The sequence below is a fragment of the Zosterops lateralis genome, assembly GCF_965231275.1.
Source record: "Zosterops lateralis genome assembly, chromosome: 2".
NCBI classification, from domain to species: domain Eukaryota; kingdom Metazoa; phylum Chordata; class Aves; order Passeriformes; family Zosteropidae; genus Zosterops; species Zosterops lateralis.
Window position 1 is genome coordinate 27212711 of NC_139763.1, and position 22094 is coordinate 27234804.

Genomic DNA, 22094 nt, shown 5'->3' on the forward strand with positions numbered 1-22094 from the left:
TGTATTAACTGTTTCCACAACTTTAACCAGAAGGAACAGTGCAGAATCTCTTTCTGCAGATTGCAAAGCTCACCAGTTCAAGAGCCTTTTTTTTTTTCACGTACCTCTCCCAAGCATTTAAAAGTGTCCCGTGTATACACATTAAGTGAGCAGCAGCAGAAAAGACCTGCACTGGTTTCCATGCACTGGTTCTGCTGAGCCCAATACTCTTGATACTCTGAAACTTGACTTTGTAGTATGGTAGGGAGGTTTTTAGAAGAAGAACTCCTTGTAGATTAGCAGCCCCATGAGACTTCTCAAACTAAGAAAAGTTAAGACTCCTACTTTTATCAGGATTATTTTACTTCTACCTGTCTCTTCTTAGCTTCCTCTGTGTGATTCTGTCACTGTCTTGATGAGCTGCTTTGAAAGAACTTTAACACTTCTGTGAGTGCAGGCAGTAGCAGCTCCATTTGATGTCTCATAAAGCACTGAACAGCACTTTTTGTTTGCACTGACTGTCTTGGATTTAAATCTCAGGTGGTTGAGGTTGGCAGGCATCTCCAGAGGTCACTTGTGCCACCTCCCTGCTCAAGCAGGGACACCTGCAGCCAGTTGCTCAGGACCATCGCCAGAAGGTTTTTGATTATCCCAGGGACGGTGATTCCACAAGCTCCTTGGGCAATCTGGGCCAGTTCTGGTTCACTCTTACAGTGAAATAGCATTTTCCAATGTTCAGATGAAACCTTCCAGATGTGCAGGGCTGGGGCAAAGCCACAGCCAAAGAGGCCAGGCCACACAAAATAAAACATAGCTACATGGGCTGTCTTAACATCCACCTGCCAGAACAGCTCCCAGTAAATCACTGCCCAGCTGACACACTTCTGGAGGTGGAGGAGCTGGGAAGGAGAGGCCACGTTAAGGTGGCAATGAGCCACAATAAAGTAAGTCTGTCCAGGATCTTCCTTTTCCTAGACGGATCAGAATGTGTACATTAAACAGAATGATTTAGGTATAGTAAACCAATTTTTTTTTTTAGTAGCACACACCAACTCTCCTAAATATGGCAGTATTTTCAGTCATTTGATAAGCAAATCAAGTCAACAGGGTTATGCACAACCTATCTGATATATCCACAAGTTTTTGATTCTTCCCCTTAGACTGGATTCTGACATGGCTTGCAGAGCCAGATGGTAATAGTAACACTGCCCAGCAGGGTAACAACCCATGGAATAATCCATGGATATCAACTACAGAGATTTCTACCACATCAGCATTGTCAGCTCCCTCCTGTCACGAGAGTTTGAGAATGTAAGACACACTCTTATACTCTTCTGGTGGCTTCACAGTTGTGTAATTCTGCTGGCTTCATAGAAGGTGCTCCTGACTGAAACCATTGCAAAAGAAAAAAATGGAGCTTTTGTTTCCATTCATCTACATGACAGATTTTAGTAAAGCTGTTACAAGTAGTGATGAGCACGACCTTTTCATGTGCTCTTGAGCTGTGCCTGATAGTACTTATAAAGCTCATAAGTGCAGACAGAGAATAGAACAACCAATGCCATCTCTGAAAACAATACTTTGCTTATGCTTGCTGACTGTCACTTTCAGTTCACTACCTTGTTCTGAGAATTTATTTTTTTGATACCCACAAAATGATCCATATTGAAACTTCACAAAATGCTAGGCTGTAAATAATATTACACTAAGTAATTTAATAGTAAAAAGCAGGCACATGTGACCTAACAAAAATCTCATTGTGTTTTCTAAGGCCACGTGAAGCTTCATTCCCCAAAAAGTCCTGTAGAGTTTTCCAAAGCTTTGCGGAACCAAATCCTTAATTCCTAGATGACCTGCAGGATCTCTTTTAGAAAGAGATCCAGATATGCAGAGAAAGTGTAGGTATCTGTGTGGTAAGCATCTATTTGCAAAGCAATTATACCCATTGCAGTCAGTGGAGATAGCACAATAAACAGAGTTTGAAGAAGGACTTGGGCCTCCCCAGAGCAGACACAGTTTGGTTGGGGTAATCCCTCTAGAAGCAGAGGAGATTAACTCTCTGCTAGCTCTGATGGGAATACTGCTCATATAAGCATCCGTGCTGGAAATACCTACTTTACACACTGAATCTGGAGCTGGATCCTAGCTGTAACATGATCTCAAGAGTTTATGAAATTAGGAATCCTCATATATTCTGTCTAAGATGTCTAATCACTGTCATACTTAAAATTTCTACCTTATTTCCAGAATAAATTAGTGCAGTTAATCACCCTCCAGCCCTTAGGCTGTTCAATATCTTTGAATGACACCAGGTTAAAAGAACCTTCCACAACCTTGTTTTGAGAAGAGAAAGGCTGTTAAGAAACAAAGTTTAGAAGTGTCTTGCAGGCACAAACCCATAGAGCTATATAGTCTTCTGGTAGCATCTGTGAAAAATTAGGAGGCACACTAGAATTGGCCAAGCACAAAGCCTGTCATTCTTCCAAGCACATTTCAGGCTCCTTCTCTGTTACTTCTCCTGTGAATTGATGACAGCTAGCCAAAACTCAGCCATTTAAAAACCTTTTAATATTTTAATGGGGGAAAATATTATCATTTTCTTTCCAAACCACTGCATCTGCAATGGGCAGAAATCCCTAAAAACAATTATTCAGCTTTTATTTTTTTCAGATTTTTTCATCACTACCCTTTAGACTTTCATTTCTGAGACACTAATTAGCTGTTTGGAACAATGTTCCCAGTCAATATCACCATTTTCAGCAGAAACTCCTGCTTCTTTGTTGTGTCATATGCACAAGTAAATGTAAGCACTCAGCCTCATGTCCCACTTTGGACTAGCTGGCATACTGCAGCCAACACAGGTACTACAGGTCTGAGAATTCCCAGTTCAAAGGAGTCAACATCCATAAGTGATACTGCTGCAATATGTGAGGGAAATTCTTCACATACCACTTATTAACCTTGGAATTAATTCTTCAAAAAGCTTGTTTTAATGCAGTATATAAATTTGAAAAGTTGACTAAATACTGATCTTACTTTGGTAGCACTTTTATGAACAGATGACTAATTAAACTTGATCACAATAAAAGGGCTAAAAAGAAAATCAACACACATAGATCTGATTTTCTCCACATTTGAACTGCTCATAGGACATATTTAGAATACTTATGCAGTCTTCTACGTTTAGCACTGTAAAGCTTCAAAAGGCAACTCGAAATGTATTAGAAGAATTCATTAAATTCTCTTCTCTAGTGTTAGTGAGGGAGAAAAAACTCTTCACCCTCCACAAAGTTATCAGTTTGGCTTCAAAACTGATTTGAGGTTTTAAAGGTAGCAATATTCAAAGCATAGTCACATGATGCATGAAACTGATCTCTTAATGGAAGAAGGCTGACACAAGCCTGGCTTGACTTTAAACTTTTCTTGAGGTTCCTTAATGGGGTGAGCCAAAATTAGCATTCAAGAGAATAGAAAATGGGGGGCCACACATAGTGTGCAGCCTTATGGTACCTCCTATTTCTAGTCCCTCTTGTTTCTCATATTATTCAAACCTTGGGAAACTGGTGTGAAAGAAACTTGCATTATAAAATATCAAAGCACTAAAACATGACAACAAGATGGCATTAGGCCATAAAATGGAAAAGATTTTGTTTAGTGGGATGAAGTCTTAAGCCTAGAGAATATGAAGACCAGTATTGAAATACTACCAAAAAAAGAGATGGCTGAGCTAATCCCACATCTTCAAGTAGAAGGAGAGAACATTTAACTACAATATAAAACCAAAAATGCTTACTATGAACACATGTAAGGAAATCTGGATTTCTGCTATACGGCGACCCATATTTCTTAATACAAGCTGAAAAACAGAAAATGAAATTGTTATTGTTACAATGGCGAAGGACAGCTTTCAAAGCACACAAAATGATACCCGGTCTGCAAGGATTTGGATGGTGGATGCAAAATCTATGCAATAATATCATCTCCCAGGTGCCTTAAAATTCTGAAGTTCATCAAAATCTTTTAGCTTTGATGCATAGCAGTTAAAAGCCATTTCAAGAGGATGATCACTTAACCAGATGCTACTATGATTCTAAAACTACAGTAGTAACTACTCCAATTTGACCAACTAAACTTTTTAAAATATCTAAAAAGCACATGTTTTTTTCTTTCACTGTGGCATTTGTGATCTTAAATAAAACATATTAAACATGATCAGAAAACAGTATGATGCCATGGCTATGATACAGTTAATAGAATAAGCCAGTAGTTCAGTCAGGCACCTTTTTTTTTTAATTACATTAGTTAATAACTAACTTAATTAAGAAGGGGAAAAGGTAGAAAACTACAAATTATTTCGTAACACTGCAAGTCACAGATATATATACAACATCAAGATTTTAACATGCAGAATATACATAAAGCATCTCTGTCTGCAAATGTACACATAAGTAGAAGTACACACCTCAAAGTACAATAAGGAACATAAAGTCTATCTTAAAAGTTAGCAATGCACATTTATTGCAATCAGATTTCCATCACTTTCCTTAGCAGAGACTTCAGCTGTGACAAGCTCCAGTGTTAGGCACATACCCGCACTCCCACAAAACAAAAATAAAAGCTGAAACTCACCCAAGTATTTCGGGTAAAAATATTCCTATGGAAGAAAAAAAAAAAAAAAAGAATCATATTTGCTTCTGTTTTCATGCTATTTAAGAGCTGCTGTTACTTTAGTGGTCTTGTATGGCAGTTGTTTAACAATTCCAAACACCTGATTTCCTTTTATTTAGAACCAGAAGCAGCACAGTATTACACATGCATTTTGTCATTTGAAAAGGAAAGAAATGTTAGCTCATCTCAAGGTATTTTTTGATAGCAGCTGATCTGGTCAGTGGCTGAGCATGAAGACACCCTCCAAGAGATAAAGCTGCTGCTGATGGCATGAGGTAGGGGAAGGAATTGGAATCCAGGGACAAAACCCTAGAGGGAAGAGTAGAGGATCATTCAGCCACCCTCGAAGGCATTCTGCTGATGCAGGACATGGCCAAGACATGAACACCACAGCCACTAGAAAAAGTACCTTTTGCACTTACGAGGAGTAGGCTACAACGCAACCAACACCATTGCTGTTCCACCCACACATCACATCCTGGATGCTCAAAGAATGGAGCAATGACACTTTGCAAGAGGGGGGAAAATTTACATCCGTTACTCGAAAACCAGACTGCAAAGGGCATTGCCATTCCCCTCATGATACATGGTCATGCATTGCTTTTCCCTACTTTGCATCAACAAAGTGCAGCCAAACTGTGAGAACAGCATCATTTTGCTGATGTGATGTGAATCTAACCTTGCATGTCAGAATAGTCACCCTGGTGAGGCCTTACAAGTCACATGACTGCTTGCACCAACACAGGGAAACTGCAGAAAATGCAGCTGTGCTGCATGGAAGAATGGGAGATTGGCTGAAGCTGACAATTGCATCCCATTCCTAAAAACATACAAAACTTCATGGCCAGAAAAAAAAGCAATTTTTTTTCCACCTTCATGCTGGTTTTCATAATATAAGTCACTAGTTCAAGTGCTGTTAAAATGGTAGTTGGGGCATCAAATAAAGAAAAAATTATGCATTGTATCAGTGCTTATTTTTTTTTTTTTTTTGTTTAAATAAACCACTTCTCAGCTAATTATGAAAGCTTATGCATAGTATAATTCTCTTTTATGCAAAAGGAGCAATTTCCCTGTAACACTATCTTCAATGAGACTGGAACAGAAAATAGCCTGCATTCTACAAAATTAAATTGGTCAATACAATGTGCAAGAGAAGAAACTACTTTATCTTCTCCTCTTGTTACAGATGTTTGGATTGGATCTATACAGGCATGTATAAATAACAGAGACAGGCACACATCATGATTCAGTTTGTTCTGGACTGTCCAGTGCAATCAATTGCACTGCTGTCATTTACCAGAAGAATCAATTGCTTCTCGTAAATATGCTCCAGTTACTGAAATGCACCATGCAAATATTCAACCTAAATTATGAGAGCATCACCAAAGAAGTAGAAGCAGCACCTTACACTTTTGTTAATTTTCAATTCTGACACAAGGGTGATATGTTTGGCATCTTTTGGGGTTGAGCTTTGAAATGTTTTTTTAGCTTGAAATGTTTCATCAGAGTGATGAGCTCAGAACCCACTATGGTCTTTGTTCCCTCTTTGTTTTTTTAAGGTTTAGTTTGAAAAAGACAAGCCAAAAAAATGCAGTCAAAATAAAAATAAATCTAAGCAGTCTAAGTATTCAGATGGGTGCCCATTTGTGTCTGAACACAAACTGAACTTCAACCAGCACTTGAGGAGAAAAAGATAGGAGTATGTAATAAAATATTCCAAACATTTCTTTCATTACTTCCCCTTTATTCCATGTACTTCACAAGAATGTGCAGATGTATTTAACCACCAACAGGATAATCCAGACTTTGGCAAGAACAACTGGTTTGGCACTCACAGGACAATAAATAGGAGCTTTCATATTCATGGCTATTAGCCTAATTGTTCCATGTCAGTGGTGGCAAAGGCATTTTCTCCTTGACCTCTGATGAATGAGTTGAGTGCTAGAAAAGTAGTATAGAATTTACTTTTGTAAAAGTAACTTCCAAATTCAAACTGACTGTGTATTGATTCAATGCCAGTTGAACAGCAGATAAGTGAAACTCCATGGCAGTGTACCACCACAAGCCTCATTCCAGAAAGTATGTAGCCAAGTGATTGAAACTGGAGGCTATTAATAGAAATTTAACTCTTCTTTCCCTGCCTTTCTCATTTGTTTATGTTATACAAATTCACTTCCTGATGCAGGCCAGCACTTCTCCAGGTTTACCAAACCTGGTGATACTACCAACCTAAAATAAAGACACATGCTCACAGGTTCTAACATTACTCATTCTTGTATGATTAATTTTTCATTTTTTTCCATACTCATTTTTTTCTTACAGCTGGCTTCTGTAAATACAATGACAATATATTTACATTCAGAGAAAAGATTAATCAAGAATGAAGGATGAATGATCTTACACCTTGAGAAAAGGAACCTGCTTAAACTGTAGCTCCTTTTCAAAGAACACTGATGAAAAGTTTTCTCAGTTAAAAATTCAAGCTGCACCTAACCTGATAGAGATGCACATTATTTCTCATGTGAACATTCAACTCTTCAATGTTTTCAGAATCTTTTCAGTCTTCTGTGATGTACTAAGGTTTAATGACCCCCAGATGTCAGGGAAAATGAAAATCCTGCACAGGGTTAGGTCTCTGTTAAAAGTGTGCAACTCATCTTCTTTCTACTAGAAGTGTTGAATTGTAATTTCAGGATTCTACAAAAATGCCGAGAGAAATGCTTTGAGGCTTGCTAAGAAGGAGTTGGCAAAGATTCTCTGTTACTATTTTGCTGATTTCTCAACAAGCCACCTTCAATTTCAGGCTCAATAAACTTCTCACCATCCAGAACGTCACACACTATTCACAGGATCAAAACACAGGAAGTTATTTAACTGTTACCACTAGGGTGGCAAAAACCACCACAGAATTATGTAAGTGTTAAATTTGCAGGTCAACATTTAAGTGTGGTTACCCCTTCTCCTTTAGATCTGCTTCCTAATTACTGCTGAAAATAAAAGCAGGAGCAATTGGCTTATAAAATAAAAAGCTATCAACAAATATATAAACATTGGACATAAACAAAACGTTGGACATAAACATTCTCTGGACAGGTTGCTGCACAGATACTGACTTCACCAAGCTCTCTAACCCATCTGTCCAGGAGTAATGTCCCAGTGCAGGCAAAAGGAAGACAAAGGCTGCAGAAGCTCTGACCTCCACAAGAGACCAAACATCACAAATGTAGCTTCAAAAATTCCAACCTTTGTGACTGCTCCCACCAAGAAAACTTTCATCTATTTCCACCTCTCTTCTTTGTGACCCATTAAATTTTCTGTCTGATTTCCACATATCAACCAGCATGGCTGGGATGGCAGAAGCTATGATAGTCAAGGGCCTGGCAGCAGGACACTGGCAGCCTGTGGTGCCCCAGTAACATGAATGGTCCTTCTGTAAATTACATATTTTATCTGCTGCCACTACAGGTCAAACATGTACTTTGAGCTACACCCCGGAGCTGTAACTCACCTGTGAGTTACGTGCCATGTGCCACCCAAAGTACAGCTCAGCAGAGATCTCAGGTAAAGAGGAGGAAACAGGAGAGACTGGGAAGTCCCTAACATCTACACATCTCCACCCTTTCAGTGAGATGGAAAGCACAGCATCAGGCCAGTCTCTCCAGGCAGGTCTTGGCTTGCTTATTTCAGCTCAGTTCCAGAGACCTTTCTCTTGCTGCCCAGGAGACAGAGCTGTGCTTTAACAGAAAAGACTTAAACTCTACAGCCCCAGCTCCTTTCATACAAATATATGTACATGCTAGAAGCAAGTCTTCTGATGCATTAAATGCAATTATTTGTATCCACAACAGTGTTGCAAGATCTAAGATGGCATGCTTTTATTTCAAGGTAGAGTGACAGCAAACATAAGAATTCTGTTCATGGGGCTAAGCTTTTCCTCTCCCACCTGAAGCTGGAGCTTACTATTACCCTGCTGAAACAGCCACTACAACACTTAGTCTGGATACTTAAGAGAGCATAATTTTAAAAGTGTCCTCAAAAAACTAGCACAAGCAAACAACCCCCCTAATCTCCGGGTTATTCATTTTTATATTTGGCTTTTTCCCTCCAAATGATAAGAACAGCTTCTCTGGGGATGTCCTCACAACGTTTCCCACTTAAACAACTGAAGAGAACAGCAACATGAAGGTAAGAATTCACAGCCGTGCAGTGGAAGGGGCAGATACACCTATGTCAGCCTCTCTGCCAAAGGAAACCTACATTGTGACTGTGGTCACCATCTATTTTCAACTCTATGGCCAAAGTCCATGGTGGTAAAATCCAGAAGTTAGTGTAATTATACAGGGTATGCATTAGTCCTGCTGTGTTTTCAGAGAAGATGGAAAAACACCAAATCAGAACAGGCGTTAACATGAGTCATTGTACAAAAATAGCCCTTCTGAAAACATAACAATGACCCTGTCAACACCAGGAAAATGTTCTCACTGTTGCTTTATTTTAAAGCAATTGGTAACACTGGAGACCTCAGAAATAAGGGCCTGCTTACCGCTTCTGTTTATTTTGCTTGAGTACCAGGTCAGGTAAGACCGTAAGGCACGGAATCTAATGAAAATCATTTTGAGCTCTAGAAGCCACAAGTAAAAGATGCAGTTCATAGGAAGGCTGCTCATGTTTCTGGACATCTGGCTCTTGGTGGCCCTGCTTGGACAAGGAGGATGGGTCAAAAGGCCTCCAGAGGTGCCTGCCCATCTCAATCAGTCTGTGAATCTGCGACTGCAGTGCCGCTAACACTGGAGTGTTTCACCGACTTGTGTTAGCAACAGTGATTTCTAAAAAGCACTTTCTTAGTTACCTAGTTACATCTAAGAGAGTAGCAACAACTCCCACATTATGCCCTTTTCTCATTTCTATATAATGACTCTCTCTTTTCCTCTTTCCTTCAGGACTGAATGTTTGTCTTGAGCATGGCCAGACCTCATTTATAAAAGTTCTTCATGTTTCTGCACTATGGGTTTGCATTATCCTTGAAGAAATTACTGCTTTCAACCATAATTGGCTATAACTCAGTGTTTACCAGTTTTCAACTGTTACAACCTGAGAATGCAAATCTCAGTAAGGCTCAAGAACCCTCCTCCTTTTTTAAAAACTCAGCCCTAGACTTTAGGTGCATAGCAAACCTCACACTGCATGACTGGGCCCTTCACCTATATCAGGCACTAAGCAGTTCTGCAATTCATAATTTTAAATATGTAGAACCAGTAGTTATAGAATTTATGCTCAGATGAATGCTGTGTTGCCTGCACAAGTTTTCCTTCTCATCATGAGAGACCCATCACTCAGTCAGGTTAATTTGCTTCCAATTTTGCCTTGTGGCAATCTATATTCTCTATACAAAGAGCAAAGAGAACTTCTCTCCACCGTTTGGTAAGTGAGGCATTAGAAAGGCAAGTAGATCACATTACGATCCAAAAGCAGCCTCCGAGTTTCATCTCCTACCAACCAAGTTACAGCTGCCTAGGGTAGCTTTTAGATTTTTTTGTCTATTTGTCAAGTATCCACTTCACACTGTCTGGCTATTCAGGTGCACAGAGACTGTGACTGCCCCTTCTACCAAGCTGTAAAACTTTCCAAAATAGACGCATTCAAGACCATACTCTCCAGCGTGTCTTCCACAGAGATTAGGCACCTCTGCAGAATCCTCAAGTCTGAAATAAAACCCATCTATTGTCATAACTTCCTTTGCTCTCTTCTGGACAGCAAGACTGTTTCCCAACAGCTTACTGAGGTGCCACTTCAGCAAAAACTTTCTCTGCAATGAGGAAAAGCCCACCAATGATTAGAATGCATAATTAAAGGTGAGAAAAAAAAACTACTGAAAGGGAAGAAATGACGGGGGAAAAAAGTTCATGTGTGTCACAGATACTTTACATTTTGTAAAGATGCAGGGGGCACAGAGACATGACTTCTATAGGTGGCCTGAGGCAGGGTTTTATTAGAGTAAACAGTGTGAAATGGATATAACTGGTGCCAAATACTTCAAAAAATGCTGCCAAAAAACTTACAAAAATAATTTGTAGTGTGATTCCAATTGGTTAATTGTGCTTTGAAGTTATTCTGACAGAAATCTGATCACAAATGCCTTGAGGTTCCTCCACTGCTTCAGAACTGAAAGGCTATTTTCCCTGCAGCTGCAATAATGTGCAAGTTCTCAATTTGGTGACAAATGTTCATTCAATGTTGCTTGTTTGAATCGTTAGTTGTTGCAAGAGTTACAGGATGTGTATGTGGGTAAACTAACACTTGCTCGGATAGTTTAGTCTCTGTAATTATCTTAGCCATATTTAAAACAGAACATGTCATATATCCCATCAAACATGATTTAAATATCAATAATCTCTCATAGATTCTGTGACATCTTATCCATTGAAGTTTTTCCCCTCCTTGTAATGTAATGACACTGTTTCTTTGGGTCTTGCTTATCTGCAGAGATTGCAACTCATACTAACAGCATTCAATCACATTAAGGCATTTAAGGGTTTGGACTGAGAGTGCACAGGCAAGTAAGGAATAGGGAAGTGACATCTTAGATGACACCAGGCGCTTGTGGCAGAATCTGATCTCATACTTCCCTGTAAATTATTTTAATAGTTAAGTAACTTCTGCTTTTCTGTCTATGTCCTAAATATTTTCTGGAATTGAACTAGAACTCCCTTTTCCAGGAATTAGCCAAACATGGTAGCTTTCCAGGTACATGTGATTCTGTGCAGTGCAGGCGTGACCCATTCTCCTTTTATCTCTTCACTTATGCACCCTTCTGTCCTGGCAGGTGTGTAGAGTGAAGACAACACCAATACTTGTTCTCCCCCCTGGGTATCCTCCCCACATCCCAACTTTGCCCTTCTTCTAGTTCCCACTGCTGATGCTCAAAGGAACCGGGAGAAAACACAAACCCATCAGTAAGTAAATTTCTCCACAGATGTCCATGTGTGGGGGGCCTGTAGAACAGCAGTCATAACAAAACTATAATGAAAGCAAAGATACAGAAGGGAGACCTGCTGAAAAACTTCAGATTCTCCAAGATTTGGTTGTTCATTCATTGCTTTGACAGGTAGAGCTGTGACAATCATTTCTATTTCTCTTCCAGCACCCGGCCTTCCCATCCTAACCTCAGGCTGTCCTTTCCACCGTGCTAGTCCCTGCTGGATTGGGGAACCAATCCAGCTGCAAAATCACTATTTTTCTCTGCAGACTACTTTTTTTAGGTTATTTCAATTGGTCCATGCAGTCACCCAAAATGCTGTGTAAGAAGGGTGAAAAGAAGAGGCAAAGGAGTTGCTTATCTCTACTAGGTCAGCTGAATCCCCAATGTGAAATCCACCAAAGCTTGAAAGGCAATGAGAGGAGAGAAGTAAGCCTTATTGCTATGTTCTTTCTCAGTTTCTTCAAAATCTGTGGTAGTGCTTCTGTCCTTGTTCTTCATATTTAGTGGAAAGTGACTACTTCTAGTTCATTAAGCTCACTCAGAGCATGAAACACACATGAATCACAGCTGTCAATTTATACACTTTCAATGTTTCTCTTACCTGATTTTTAAGCAGCTGCCCTAAAAAATTGTATTAGTTCCCAGTAAGCTGCTCCTTTATTTTTTATTCAAAAAAGAAAATGAAATCAGCTCATGGCCACAAAACTGTTTTCTTAATTTTTAATTGTCTTTTTTCACCTCTATCATATTTATTAAAACTTCTTGTACTGCTCTAGAAAACTTACCCTAACTTCATCTACTTTCTCCATTATCATCCATCTTGAAACCAGTATAAACACTCCCCCTTCAGTTTGTCATTCTTAGCACCTTTTTCCGCCCTATCTTCAAATAGCCCCTCAGCATAATATTAGTCCCTTTTGTCTTCTCTTGCTCCTTCCCTCCTGCTGCACAGGACATTTAGTGTATACTACTTCTGTGAAGTGGTGTCAGTATTTCCAGGTGTATGCTGAATTTTTGGGCTGCTCTCCCATGAGTGGAAACTGATACAGATCAGGTAGGTATGAGTCCAGCAGAGTTGAAGGAGTTGTGTCTACTTCCACCAACAGCAAACTTTGCTCACCCTTCTCAATAACTCTTGATAGAGCAGCATTTAGCCAATAAATGCATAACCTGCCTCTTAAGGCAGGCAGGAGTATTTTTGTCACCCTCCTGCTACTGAACACCACCACTGCCAACAAATGCTGTGTCTGTACTGCAAAGTAGATGGGTGCATCCTGATCCACAGGCCCAATCTTTTGCCTTGCAGATCAGTTAGACCCACTGGATTTTGGTACAAACCTCCTTTGTCTTTTATACCAAACTACAGGGAGAAGGAAAGAAAGGGAAGGGAGAACACCTGGTAGACACCCAGATCTCATCCCAGCAGGCTGGAATGCCACTGTGGCATATACCTGGGCACTCAGATTTTTACTTCCTTTTTCTCTCCTTCAACCCATTCCTGGACAAAAGTCTAAATATCCCTGTATTTTCTTTCTCAAAGCTATAAAGCAGGTACCACTGTGCTGGGGAATCCGTTCTTCCATGTACTGAGTCCAAGCAGATTAAAACATCAGCACAGAGTTTTCCAATAACTCTTTCTCTCCCTCTGCACCAACAGGAAGAGATTAAGAAATTTACACCAGCTATAGATCTAGCCCTTTCTCCATGCTCTGCCAAAATGTCAAAACAAATCAGTATATTGAGAAGAACTGTCACAACAAATAAAACCAGATTCTTGCCCGGATCTAGAAAGGAATATTCTATACAGGGATGATGACATCTGTATCTAAAGATGATATCAGTATTTTTCATGTCTAGACTACACAACATTCACTAAATTACTTAAAGAAATTTTACACTGCTTTACTCTCCCAGTAACTCGTCTCCTCCCTCTACATGCCTTCATACTTTCCTGATTAATATTTACAAGTGTGTATCTACCATGTTATTCTTAGAAATAACATCTAAACACTGCCTGACAAGCATGCCTTCTAAAAGATCAGAATGAAGTTTGGATGACCCTAGTCCATGGATGAAGCTCATCTGTGTTAGCAAGACCATGTTGTGTTATGGAACACATAAAAAATAAAACCAAGTGAGCCACCAGCATGCTGAAAACTGACCAAACTGACCCTTATCACACCCTATACATTGCTTCATCTGCATTTCAGCCTCTCAATAAACCCAGCCTAGCAGAAAATGCTGACATTGCTGGATGTTTTGTTAGGATCAGTAATTTTCATGACAAGATTGCTAAAAGCCCCCAAGAACTTGATCTGGTGTCACTGTTGCCCTTGCCATGAGTGGGAGAGTGGAGTAGATTCCTCTCCAGTCCCAAGTTACGCTGTGATTCTCTGCCGGTGTTTTGTGTATCTGACAAGCCATGGATTTTAATCACATTTTGGATGCAAGTCCCTCAAAAAAACCAGAATTTTCATGTGTCTGCCTATGAATCAGATGTCCATCCTGCACGCACATGGAAACCAGCTGGCTTTCCTCAGTGCTCTACTGAGGGCCAAATCCATAAACAGTAAACACAGGTGGCCAGGCTGACCTACATCAGTGTTTCTGGTGTGCCTAACAGTTTTCAATGCATTCAGGATGGTCATTTCAATGGTGAGCTGGAAGAAGAGCAGTAATTCCTCAGCAGTAACAACAGCAAGCAAGATGTGCAGGGACAGATGCTGTACTATGGTACCAAAGGATAAGAGGCTGCATTCAAACATCTTCCCTGTGCTGAGCCTTTCAAAACAGAGAAACTCCTTGCACAAGGACACTTTTTTTCTTCAGTGAAATACAATGTTTCTGAGAAGATCAAGATCTACACTCCTTTCTGCCCTTTGTTTTACATGCTTGGATGACCAGATTTTTAGAACAAGTCAACCAAATTCCAGAGTAGTTTATCAGTCACTTAACAAGCTGTAATACCTTGACCGCATACCAAGGTCAAATTTTTCTGCAGTGCTGCTCTTATAAGGCCTTGTCAACATCTTAAATAAGATAACATTCTTATCTCTCTATCCAAGATATTTTGCAACTTCATCCCATCTATCACATCTAGCATATATTTTGAATAGATCACATTTAGAAACAGTCTGCATACCTCTCATCAAGATGTTTTCCATCCTTCTTCTTTTTACCACCATATTATCTTTAAATTTTTCTGTTTGGCACCTGTAGCATAAATGAAATTACAAAACAGGAACGGTCCCAGAATTCTGCAGTAACGTTTAAGGATGCTATAATCAGCTTCATGAAAAAGGTAGGCTGTAAGACTCATTAATCCCAACTACTTGCTTTTACCATGTATAGTCATACAAGTGGCACAGAGTTTTGTTCTGCCTCTTAAAAAAAAACAAATCTAAAAATGTTTCAATTGATCTTCCTTCCTCTAGTCTGAGTGAGCTGATATTTATATTTTCCGTAACATAAAAGACAAAAGCTGCACTGCCCTGCACATGAATGGCCCTTGGGCCCGGCCTCATAGACTATTCTTAGCAGTTGGTGTAAGTAATCGCACATGTGGCAAAATCCACATTCAGGTTTCAGAGAATGTGCATCTTCTGCTGACTGCCTGCAGATGTTGCTTTGGAAAGCTGATCACTGAAACAATGGAAGGCACAGAAAAAAGGTGCTCTGGTAGAGGTATGTGACACTTCATTTCACTTACTGGTCTGTCCAGGAAATAGGTACTTTTTGTAAAATTCTTGGCTAGATGTTACAATTGGCTGCATAAAGACATGGTTTTACCTGGAAAGCATCACATGAGCTATGTTACAGCCTTGCTTCATCTTACCTCAAATTCTGGATTTGTTTTATTGAATCAGTTAATGCAATTTCCTATCACATCTTTAGGTCATAGGTCTCAAAATTAGGCCTTGAATTTCTCCTCACACAACCACAGGATAGTCAAGAATGGCAAGGTGGGTAAGGAAGACTCATATATTTCATCAGCATCTAATGAAGAGGAAAAGGGAAGAGGGACAACACTTTTGGTCTGATATCACAAGCCTTTCTTGAGACTGAACTGAGAAGCATCAAGATTGATTAACTAATCTGAAACTTTCAGTTGTCAAGGCTGCAAGACCATTGCTCCTGTGGGACAGTAAACAGCCAAATGCCTACACAGATGCTCATCTGGTGCTTTAAAGCATAAAACCTGGGAGATGCAACAGGACAGATTGCACCACTGTGTTCATCGTGGCTTGCCTGCATAGCCTCACAGAGCTCAGCACAGGGCAAAAAGTGCTGTAGCTGCTTCTGCTACAACCTAAGCAGTTAATTCCTGTGACCAGGTTCAGCAAGCACATGCAGAAATTTCAGCCTTCCAAAACTACAAGAAATCATCCTCTGTCAACAGCAATCCGTACACTTCCCTGGTCAATAAAAGCTCACTTTACCAGCATGGATCAGCTGCAGCCTGGCAATACACTGAAGAAGTTACTGTAATTCTTCAAAAAGTTTGGTGTCGTTTACAACAGTTTTTGGCTTTCCTAGTCAGGTCTGTCTCAACTAGCTTGCTTCTTCTGTCAGTCACTAGGACTGGATGTACAACAGTATCTGAAATGACAGCACAACTCCCTACCATTTAAAATACACCTCCATGGTGAATTAATGCTCTGTCCATGAAATCCACAGGTACTGCTGGAGGAGGAGTCATCTATGCCTTACAAAACAGTGAAGTCATCCAGCACAGAGTAACAACAGCCCTCATACATGACCTCTGCCATCATGCATTAGAAAGCTGCTACTGAACAGCAGCTGCTGCTTTCATATCACATACTGATTGCAAAAGGGATGGGAAGAGCCATAAATCCCCCTGATATATTACAGCCCACTTGCTTCTCAGTCAATTGAAGCAAAGTAGTGCAAGGAGTAGGACATACTGCACTTAACAAGCAACTTCAAAGCTCTTGGGAGGTTTGTGTCTCAGAAAAGGTAGGATCTTATGTCACTGCAGATCTAAATATCCTGGTGTAGAAGGACATATTAGGGGGCACAGATACTAGAAGCTCATCTAACCTTTCTTCAGGTTTTCAGGATGGAGTGAAACCTAGCAGCAATAGCAAAGGAAATGCACCAAAAAATCAAAATCACTTGCAATGACAGAAATCCAGCATTGTCCTACAAAACACACTGAAAATATGATGGTATCTTAAAGAATTTATACGTAAAAAGACTTTAAACCAAAATTATTTCACTATTGTCATTTCAGCAGGAGAACTGTGTATTCTTTACAATTTAGAAAATCAGTTCCAAATACTCAGTTAAAAATACTCCTGACATACTTGCACACTATTCTACCCTTAAACTGATTTATCAATGCATTGCCTTTGGCTGCTTTCTTGGCCAGCAGCCAGTTAGCAAAAGTAGTGACCTTAGATCACCTTTATTCCAGAAAGCTACAAAATCCCACTCATAGTCTTCCCTGTATTCACTGCTATATGATGAATATTTACATTGACTTTAAAGTTATATTACTCAACACAAATATGGAAGTAGTGCCAGCCACTCTCACCCCATTACAGTTATCCACATTCTGAGGTAGCTCAGTTTTTGCAGAACAGAGGCAAACACTGCTACATGCAGATGTGACTACACATACATATAAAAGGTGTACATTAAACACTGCCTGGGCAAGTGTTCCATATTAATCTTGAAAATAAAGACTGTCAAAAATCTATCACTTTGCCTTTGCTGTACTTCCTACTGCCTTGTGACAGCAAGCTACTGCACTGTCTATCCAGCGCTGAGGCTGCTAATGAGGCACACATGTCAAGACTTGCCTTACTGAAGCATAAAACATCTCTGCTGAGTCCCTCCCTTGCCCGTGGTTTGTGTTTCTGTATACACACACGTGCTCGCTCTCTCTCTCTCTGTCCTATCTTCTCCCTAGAGCATCATACCATTAACAGGAACATGCTGTGCAGAACTGAGCTTCAGTTTGAACACCAAGAAAATCCACTTCCCACTGCTAAATCAATGCCAGATAGTCTTTGCAATGAGAGCAGCCTATCCAAAACAGTGTTGAGAGGAGGTGTAAAGTGACTGGAGGAGTAAGCCAAGCTTAATAAAGCATCCGCACACTGCTCAAAGTGAGAAGATTGAAGTGAAAGTCAGTCTTGATAGGACTGGAAAAGACAGCTCCATGTGTGGTTTGCAGACTAACTGTGTGAATCCACAGTGTTAGAAGTGCAGCATTACCACATTCCACCATATTTGTGCTTGCCTGCTGTTGTAGTGACAGGTCCCAAACCTACTGATTCTAAGATGCTGATCAAGGTGAATTGGCCGCCATGGATTTAAGACACAGTTAGGACATTCTTCTGAGAAGCCCCAGTTGTGACATATGCTGCAGCACTAAGGGGATTTTACACACAGCTGGGATGGGAAGCTGGAGGGAAGAGCAGGGGTGATAAGGTATCCAGACAAAGCTGTATCATTATGTTGCACTGGTCTTGCTCCGTGGATTTAGACCATGGCCGAACAGGACCCTTCCACCCTGCAGTGACAGTCCTGCCAGGCCAGCCGCTGCCAGGCTCGGCTGCTCACCCAGACCACGCTCAGGAGGCGCTCCTGGCTGGACAGCCCTGACCCTGCCCTTGCGCAGGCTGAGCACTCGTGTGTCTCCAGCCCTTCACCCGATGGCCCTGGGTCCTCCTCCTCCTCCCGATGCCTTTCCCAGCCGTGCCGGTAGCTGGCATCCAGCCGCGCACAGAGGGTGGGACAAACCCCCAGATCTCCGCGGCGGCTGGGCGTCCTTACCGTCTCTGGGTCATTCTCAAACACCTCCCGGGCCTCCTCCTTGCTGCAGTGCTCCTCCACGCACTCCCTCTCCAGGTGCCCTTGCTTGGTCTCCTCGAAGATCTGGTACGCCCGCCGCTGCCTCTGCCGCAGGAACTGGGCGGCCTCCGGGGCGCGCAGCAGCACGGCTGGGCAGCGCCGGGACGGCGGGAGAGGCCACAGCAGGACGAGCAGGAGGAGAGGAGAGAGCAGGGGGAAGGACAGGCAGCGGTGAACAGCTGAGCCCGCCTGGTCGCCCCGGATCCCCCGACCCCCACCCCTCACCCCAGACAGCCCCTCCGGGGGCACCGAGCGCTCTCCTGCTCGGGCGCCGCCCGTGGGTCGCCGCGGCCTCAGCGCGGCCCCTCAGCCGCATCCCCCGACCCCGCCGCCGCCCTCCCCGCAGTGGCGGAGCCGCGCATCCCCCGCAGCCCACCCCGCCCGGCGGCACGGCCCGCACCCGCACACCCGCGGGGCGGCGGGGGATGCTCGGCGGCGTGTGCGGAGGGACGAGCCCGCCGCGGTACTCACTCTGCCAGGAGTCCGCCGCCAGCAGGACCAGCAGCAGGGCAGCCCCGAGGGGCGCCGCGGGATGCGGCATCGCGATGCGGCGGCGGCCGGGGCCGGGGCCGGGGCGGGCGCTGGCGGAGCGGCGGGAGCGGCGGGAGCGGGAGCGGCGCGGGCGGGGAGCGCGCTCCGACTGCGGGAACGCGGCGGCGGAGCCCGGCGGGGGAGCCGGGGAGCCGCTCGCCCGCCCTGCCCAATCCTCGCACGGCACCGCCGAGCCGCGCAGGGACACACCTCGCCCGGCCCGGCCCCGCGTACCTGCCCGGGAGCGGCGAGCGGCGCTCGGGCCGAGGGGCGGCCGGCGGGACGCGGGGAGACTGCGCCCTCACCGCCTGGCACATCGCTTTAATAGCTCCGGGGCTCATCGCCGGGAAGGGAGAAGCTGGCACCAAACCCAACCCAGTCCTGCCATAAATTAGAAACTTGGGTTCTCCCGCACACCAGCAGAGGTTTCCGTCAGAAATTAATTTTCGGTTTGTTCCAGTATTTGAGAATGAACTCCGCAGGAAAGAGATGAATGTCGTTTATTACCACTACGTTGCGAGCCGTGCTTTACTGTCCCTTGTCCATCGGTGGTTACACAGGACACGTCCACTGTGGGAAAGCCAGTGGTTAGCTCGGTGAGCTGTAACCTAGAGCTGTAGGCTCAGAGCTCAGAGCTGCACTTGGGCTGTCTACTGCCACTGCTTTAAAGCCATCCCTTTCATCTGTACTGCTCTGTCCGAGGGTCGATGTGACAGATTGCTCCAGTAAACACAGCTATACACTGTTCAGGAAAACTTAAGTGGCATAATTTGTTTCAGAAAAAGATCTTGTCTAGTTTAACTTTGTTATTTAGGTATATCTAATATGGACTCTGTGTCTCCACATGAATTACTGCAAATATAATATAACAAATGTATTCATATCACATATAGTTGAAGTAAAGTAGGTGAAAACAGAAGAGCCAGCCCCATTCAAAGCAACTATCCCTAGGCTGGTATCTTCTGTCTGACAATAGCCAAGAATAGAGAGATACAGGTAAGAGATATAAAAACATATAAACCACCATTGAGTGGCCTTTTCTTTCTATTTTCCGCTCTTGAAATGCAGAGGAAAAACTCTCAGGTGAAAACAGTATCCAGTGCAACCCTAACAGCCACAAATGTACTACTATTTGTTTTTACCATTCGAGTTTATAGACCTCTCTCATATTATTTCAGAACCACCCCTTTTCCTGAACTACAGAGCTTTGGTCTCTTACTTGTTTCCAAACCCCTTTGAGCTGGCATTGCTCAAAGGAGCAGTCCTTCCAGTCCCTGTTGCTTTTTCCTGTCCTTTGGCCATATCTGTTTCTTGTGCTAACATGCTGCAAACTCAATCAGAATAATCCAACAAAAATAATTAATTTTGTTTCAGATCAGTTCCCCCACTGAGTTGCTGAACAGCTGCACAAACACCAAAAGGGAGAGGCTTTCAGAGGTGACAGTGAGTAGCTGCAGGCAAAGGAGATTGGGCCTAATTTCATCAGCAAAGCTGGCCAAAATGGTTTCTGAAGCTGCAGCTGAAGGCAGAGGTTTCCTAGGACTGGCTGCCACTCTCCTCCCTCTGTTGTGTGTCCCCCAGCCCACGTCCACAGATGTGGCTGTGGCATTTCAGCTCAGTCACCTGGCAGGAAACTTCCTTTTTTTTAGTGTGTGTGTGTTTTCAGGCAGGTTACTGTGCTGAAAGAGCTCAGTGACAGCATGAAGAAGTGTGGAGTGGGATTGCAGCAGTAAATCCGTAGTCTGCTCTGGGATTGCAGCCTGAGCCCCTCCAACAGAAACCATTCCCCATTTTTCATCCTGCCTTGTATTTTTTTTATTTATACTTCTTTTCAGACAATGTGGACAAAACTACATGCAACAGTCAAGATATTATTTTATAGTAACAGTGTCCTGCTTGTTTCTTACTTCTGTTTTCTTCTTACTATTTTCAAACATTCCATGGATCACTTTTTAACCTGTTCTTTCCAAAGAGCCATGAACAAGAGGTAGGTCTGAGATCTCTTTCCTGAGTGGAAAACACTGTCCTGAGTGCTGATTTACCAGTGAATACAGAAGGTGAGGGTTGTCTTTCATGGGTGTGTCACTTTGTGTGTCTGTATATTAAATTTCACCTGTCATTTATTACCCTGTCATGTTAAGAGTGTTATCAAGTGATACAGCCAAGCCAACTGAACAGCTTCTTGCTACCAAAACAGGTTGTCCCACTCTGCCTCCCCTCTGTGCTTCCACCTTATCCCCAGATGTACAATCTTGGTATACTTTTGTCACTGATGTCACCTCTCAGTAAGTCAATTCAACTCACTCATTCAAGATAAAAGTTGGGGTTTTTTTCTAAAAGTCTTCTGATATTCTTGATTACCAGTTAAAGATTTGTCTGTTCAGATGAATTCTGTATTATCTGCCAACTGACCTCATGGCATTAAGCTTCTCAATAAAATTTCTGAAGATGTTGAACAGCAGAGATTTTTGTGGGTTCTGGAAACTGCATTATATTGTGTAATCTGAGTTTTCTTTCTTTCAGATTTATTAAATCCTTTTCTGTTTATCCCATATGATCGCACTTTGAGAACATATGGTAAAAGACCAGCTCAAAAGTTTTTTAAAATCCAAGTATCTAATATATCAGAACTATCCTTATCTAAATAAATATCACTCCTTGAATCTCAAATGGGTTTGCAAAACAAGACATCCTTCTTGGTATGCAATGCTGATTCTTCTCCAACATATCATTCAGTTCACCAGTTCTATTCGTTATTATGTTTTCCAGTAAGTTGCTTGGCACAGACATCAAACACTGATTTTGGTGAGCTCAGAAGCCTTTTCAATAGCTGTATTTTCCACCTTCCATTCTTCTGGCATGGTAGCATTTAAGGCAGATTTAAGCAATGAGTTGAATAAAGCAACAGTTTAATTTTCTTCAGAATTCACGGATTTTTTGTTGTTGTTATCTGGTCTCAGCCATCTCAGTAATCTCTTAGGGAACATGAAAAACAAGATAGAAAAATAATGCTGAAAATATTAAAACAATGTTATATGAGCTGCTTGTACTCTCA

General features: G+C 42.1%; 1 protein-coding gene across 1 annotated transcript in view; it reads right to left on the reverse strand.

Moving 5' to 3' along the window:
• GAS6 (growth arrest specific 6) overlaps positions 1-19049 on the reverse strand; it is a gene marked incomplete at its 5' end in the record, with an annotated part of 40009 nt that extends 20960 nt beyond the window's left edge. Inside the window, 4 exons of the mRNA XM_083854479.1 lie at positions 3773-3835; positions 4609-4633; positions 18431-18697; positions 18885-19049. Of these exons, the coding sequence (XP_083710605.1) occupies positions 3773-3835; positions 4609-4633; positions 18431-18697; positions 18885-19049 (520 nt within the window). The remainder of the gene's footprint in view (positions 1-3772; positions 3836-4608; positions 4634-18430; positions 18698-18884) is intronic.
• Between the last annotated feature and the right edge of the window lie 3045 nt (positions 19050-22094).